The 5,834-nt window shown below is 32.5% G+C and overlaps 1 protein-coding gene across 2 annotated transcripts; it reads right to left on the reverse strand.

The window, feature by feature from the left end:
• LOC143045526 (carboxylesterase 5A-like) lies at nt 1-5,834 on the reverse strand. 2 transcript variants are annotated; one of them, XM_076218093.1, is made up of 3 exons: nt 5,803-5,834; nt 1,126-2,626; nt 1-392 (listed from the first exon to the last, which is right to left on the reverse strand). In XM_076218093.1, the coding sequence occupies exons 2-3, from the start codon at nt 2,613-2,615 to the stop codon at nt 149-151; spliced, it is 1,734 nt and encodes a 577-aa protein (XP_076074208.1). In that variant the 5' UTR covers nt 2,616-2,626; nt 5,803-5,834; the 3' UTR covers nt 1-148. The 2 variants fall into 2 exon arrangements, with proteins under 2 accessions (XP_076074208.1, XP_076074209.1); XM_076218094.1 differs by lacking the exon at nt 5,803-5,834 and adding an exon at nt 5,351-5,456.

Raw genomic sequence — 5,834 nt, forward strand, 5'->3', positions numbered from 1 at the left:
TTACCGATTTCTTACATTTATTCTGAAGTATTTAATCGAACTACCGATCATTTTCCCTTATAACAAAACCTCTTTAAAATCATTGTTAAGTTAGGTAATACAGCATGAAACTTCAGTCTATGATAAATACCAAAGCAATAAAAAATTCTTAAAAGTAGAAGAATACAGAACTAAACATGAATGAAACAAATATATGCCATCCAATGGTAATTTGCCTTAGACATGTTCCACTCGATGTTGGGTTATGAATTTGTTGGATATCATTTAACCAAAACTTAACACGATCCTGGAACAAATGCTGACCTGGAGTAATATTGGCATCTAAATTAATGTAATGTGCTTTAATGGCATCATACTCTTTCCACATTGGTAGGTCTGCGTCATTTACATCTCTGAAATAAGAAAGAATAATCAAAACTTCAACCAATTTAGGGCACAAAATGTTTTTTTACCTGCTTGTAATGATTATTTTTATTTATATATATGTATTCATGAAAAAGTAAGTAGACAAACGATTACAAATTTCGACCTTTCGGGTATATTGTCAGTTTGTAAGCTTTTGTTCCCTCTTTTATTTCTTCTGAGTCTGATTTTAAAAAGCTTGCCAATAGCTAAAGCTTTGGGACTGTATTTCCAAATTTCTTTCAAAATAATGTGAAATGATGACTGATATTAATATCATAAGTGTGTTGTTTTAACGAGTGACAAACATATTGATGAAATCGCAATACAATATACAATTCCTCATGCAGATACATTTCATATCAAAATGCGATATGATAAACGTATGTTTTGTGTAAAATAAAGAAGACAACATATGAACTATGCGGTATATGCTTTGATCATTGTTGAAGGCCGTATAGTAACCTATAGTTGCATGATAATTTCTTTGTCTATTGGTCTCTTGGGAAGAGTTTTCTGTTGGCAATCGGACACCACATCTTCTTATATTTATATAAGATGATCCAAAACAAATGATTTCTATGGACATATTATTTCTTGTTGATTTAAAGAGCTATTTATACTAAACGGACTGTATATGTTCATGTCTAATAGATAACACTTAATCATGAAAATGTACATGTACATGCACAATTGATATACACTTCAACATGACGAACTTACCCAGTTTTTGCAAAGTTTGTCCAGTACTTAATGAATTTGTTTGATAGATCAGTGTCCAGAGTTGGGAGAGACACAAAACTATTGCCAAATTGATACGTAGTGTCAGCTGCATGTTCAGATCTGTTGAACCAAGGTGGGAGTGGTCCAAACAAGGGAAAGGATGGTAGGCCATGGAAAATATACTGAAACTGGCGACTTTTCTTGGCATTGTTTGGATCATGTAACAGTAAAGAATGTACAGCCGGTACAAAAAACAGCAAATCTGTAAACAGATCAAGAATGTCAAAGGTTTGTCTCATTCTATCATTTGATTGACCATATTGCTCCATAATAGCAGCGATGACTTTAGGATTGCCATTGAAGAATGCATTAGCGATTTGTGGTGCAAGTAAGTTTGTAAGAACAAGTGTAGGAATTCCGTCTGATATATTGAAACGAAGTAGTTTCTGAAGTTCTTGAAGCGTAAAAACAAAAAGTGATGACTCGCCACTTGTTGTGCCTATTATGACATCTAATGACCTATAAAACTTAGATGCTGGAGAATCAACATCATTTAAAAGTTTAAGTGGGTCGTCAAGAAACAGTTCTCCGTCGACAACTGGAGCAAATTGGATTTCTAATATAGCTTGCTGTTTAAACTTAGACTTCAGCAATCCTTCATACAGTTCAGACGATGTTTTCTTCTTCAAACAGCTGACTAAATTCTCTTCATTATGTGTACAATTTAAAAATTGCGAAACTAGGGAAGAGTTGGCTTTTTTGCCCATGGAGTAGGGGGAGATGGCTACACCACTTTGCATTATGGCTCTTTGGAATAGTCCGTCATTTAGTGAAGCGATCGATAAGAGTCCAACACTGAATGCTCCTGCGGACTCGCCAAAAATCGTAATAGAATCGCTATATCCACCAAATGATTCAATATTGTTTTTAACCCACTGAATTGCTAAAATCTGATCCCATATTCCGTAGTTTCCATTTAAATCGGTAGTACTTAAAAATCCAAACACGTTTAGACGATAATTGATAGTAACAACAATTACATCTCCAGTTGTAGCAAACCGTCCTGCGTCATATAGAGCCGCTTGGCCAGTAGAGTATCCACCTCCGTGAATCCATACCATCACAGATTTTGGGGTCTTAGGAGTAATTGTAAAGGGAACGTAAATGTTAAGAAATAAACAATCTTCAGTTACGATTTTGTTTGCCAAAACATTCTTCACATTTGCCGGTAATACCTGATAACAAGATGGGCTATATGTGGTTGCGTCTAATGGGCTTGTCCACGACCCATAAGGCACTGGTTTTTCAAATCGCAAATCGCCCACTGGAGCTTTGGCATATGGAATTTTGCGAAATTCCAAAAGTTTGTTATCTAAAATATTTCTTTCTACACCAGTTATATTCCCAAGTTTTGTTTTTAATGTGGTTTGTTCGCAGGTAACTAAACAATAATAAATATTCACAGTAAATATCACTAATATCAGTCTCATGTTGATTTCTTCTGAAAAGTATAAATTTAAAAGAAATAAACAATCATTACATCATATTTGTGTTTGGTGTATATAATGTTAGAAGTCATGCTAAATGAAGTTGTGAAACATGTTCCCAGGTCAATATAGTATTGAAACAGTCGGTTAGTATGAGGTCGGAACAACAAAAATATTTGGATTTTAATTCACCCTAATAATATTTTCTTATCCCAGGCATAGATTACCTTGCCGTATTTAGCACAACTTTTTAGAATTTTGGATCCTCAATGCTCTTCAACTTTGTACTTGTTTGGCTTTATAAATATTTTTTATATGAGCGTCACTGATGAGTCGTATATAGACGAAATGCGCGTCTGGCGTACTAAATTATAATTCTTGTACCTTTGATAACTATATATCGACTAATTCATAAATATTTATGGAGAAAGCAAATTGTTCAAAATATGATAATGCCAAATAATCTGATATACGATTATATGAACTATCGCTATTTTGTGCATTTTTCCTTTGATCTTTTTTTTGTGATAATTTTTCATATCATGCTACTCGCTTGAGATGGAAAATTATCGCTAGAAACTAAGGAGGCACGTGACGTTGCTAAGTAAATTGACATGAAATTGGCAACGTCGTCATAGGTAAAATAGCGATAAACAGATTATCATTGGTCATCTCAACTCGATTGCATTTTTAAATTATTGTTTGCATATTGTGTGCCTTTGCATTTGAAATATATCTTTTTAGTTCTCTGTTCCTGTACTAAGTCAGCAATATGACAGTTGTTGTCCGTTTGTTTGCTGTGTTTGAAGTTTAGATTTTGCCATTTGATTAAGGGAATTTCATTTTGAATTTTCCTCGGAGTTTGCATTTATTTTTGTGATATCTTGAAAGGTTAAGCAGCAACACTATATATTGTATGCATTGAAAAACGAAATAACCTTAAATGTCCCTACCAAATGCGGCAATTGAATTGTAAAATGTTGACCACTACTGCCAGTACTGTTGTATTTGTTTTTATGTTTGATATTTCAATATTTATGCATACAAAATGTGAATGTGATAAAGCTACAGTCTTATTTTCGGCTCTCCCTTGGCACCATTTGCGAGTATGGTCTTGAGGAAACGATGATAGTCCATCGGAAGGGGACGGTAAATGACTGACCCGTGTTAAGAGAGAGCCATATCTCTTGCACATTAAAGACAACTTAGTAGATTTCGAAAAAGAGAAGGCTAATGCCGCTACAAGGCAGCACTCGCATCCGCAAAGTGGAAAGGGATTAATATAAATTGCAAAAACTTGTTTCCCAATCCACTAGAAATAAACATGTTTAAACTACAGTCTGGATAAACAGAATTTCTTTCTACATTAGCACACATTAGAGTGACGGTCACATAAGGATTGCATCGCAAATAAAGGATTAGGTCTTACAAAAATATATAAAGATATTCTTTCTATTCTTTTCTATGCATCATGTTAAAGATATTTAGGAATTTTTATTGTTTTTAATTATTGGGTGTAACGAGCAGCATATTTTTTTTGCGACAAATGTAAGCATGTTTTCTTGTCTGATTTTTAGTGAAAATCACTTTGGTTCCACTTATGTTTATTTTTGCATGTCTATCACCCATACATGCCATATTGCTTGTTTTGACATGACCCCTTTACATTGTAGGTTTAGTTAAAAATGTTTATTTAAAACGACATTTTACAATGTATAATGCAACATAATATTGACTGTCCTTCTGGTTTCTGATTCAGTTCTGTAAAAAATTATTATAAAAAGAACATAATGTGTGCTGATAGGTGAAATATTAGTTGCTAGTTGTCCTCTTTAAATCGGTAACGTTGAAATTGCTTTTTAGATATCTTTCTTGTACATCAAGTTTTGTGGTTTTCGTCTGTCTTTCTTAATAGATATTTGTAGTTTATTATCTGAAGTTGAGAATGGAAATGGGGAATATGTCAAAGAGACAACTCGATCAAAGAGCAGATAACAGCCGAAAATTTGTATTTATACACTGTTTTTTTTTCAAATATGTAACCTGGTGTAAAGAGACCTTTCCAATTGTATATGCTTCTTGCACTCTGACGCTTCTGGTCGATTTTTTTTATATATGTGTACATGTATGAAGAATTAAAAAGAATAATAGTCATGTATTATAATATATCTGTACCTTTTTGTTTAAAGTGGCAGGTTTGACGATTGTGTCATATGTCACTTCCTGTATGGTTTTGTTATTTAACAAGTATCTTTAACATATTATTATATTCTATATATAAAGTGTTTGTTCGCGTTTATTTTGTTGGATGAAACACTATCATTATCTAATTGTTAAATGGCACGAATCCAGTTTTAAAACATTGTTAAATCCGTTTTATAAACTTTAAAGACATTTTGGGAGGTATAATTATAACAATATCCTGCATCAATTTTAATTTCAAAGTTGTTTAGTTATTCATTTTTATGGAATACTGGTTATTTAAAGGGTTTCGTGAATTACCTCTCTAATCATAACGTTTTGAAACATTGTCAATCATATTCATGTTTACAAAAAATGTTTAAAAAAAATAAATCTTAAGATTTTTTCTTTCTGATTTATATACAAATTCAGTTTTAATGAACGTTGATGTTGCGATCCATTAGATTCGGTTGAAAAGGTTAATAATATATATATATAGTTACTTCTAAGTATTACATTAGTGTGTGTTATGTCTAAACTGCACTATTTATACTCACAAGCAACGGTTTATCAATTACAAAATGCTACTAGAAATCCGTAATTCGAAAGGCTATATATTGCTGACATTTAAAGCATTCCTATTTGTATAAAAAGTGTCCTTCCATCGTATCTTTCTTATAAAAAGCATATATGCTCCTTTTTACTTGATGTGAAAATTTTTTTTTTTCCGTGTTTCTCAAATCATTTCAATCTATAAAGGATGTGAAAATTTGTGTGGACCGACATTTGAAAACAAAAGGCATTGGTTTAAAACATCCAACAAGGTGCATCACGTTAGTTTGTTAACCTAAAGATGCAAGAGTATCTTTTTGAATAGCAATACACATACCCCTTAAGCTAATTGTAACACTTTTAAGTTAATTAAGCTACCGCACATATTTTGGATACAGTCAATTTAAAAGGCCTAACATTATAATATTTTTGCCGGGAGACTATAAAATATACTTACAGTTTTTATTTACACACCACCACACACTTATC

Source organism: Mytilus galloprovincialis, chromosome 9 (genome assembly GCF_965363235.1).
Source record: "Mytilus galloprovincialis chromosome 9, xbMytGall1.hap1.1, whole genome shotgun sequence".
Lineage (NCBI taxonomy): Eukaryota > Metazoa > Mollusca > Bivalvia > Mytilida > Mytilidae > Mytilus > Mytilus galloprovincialis.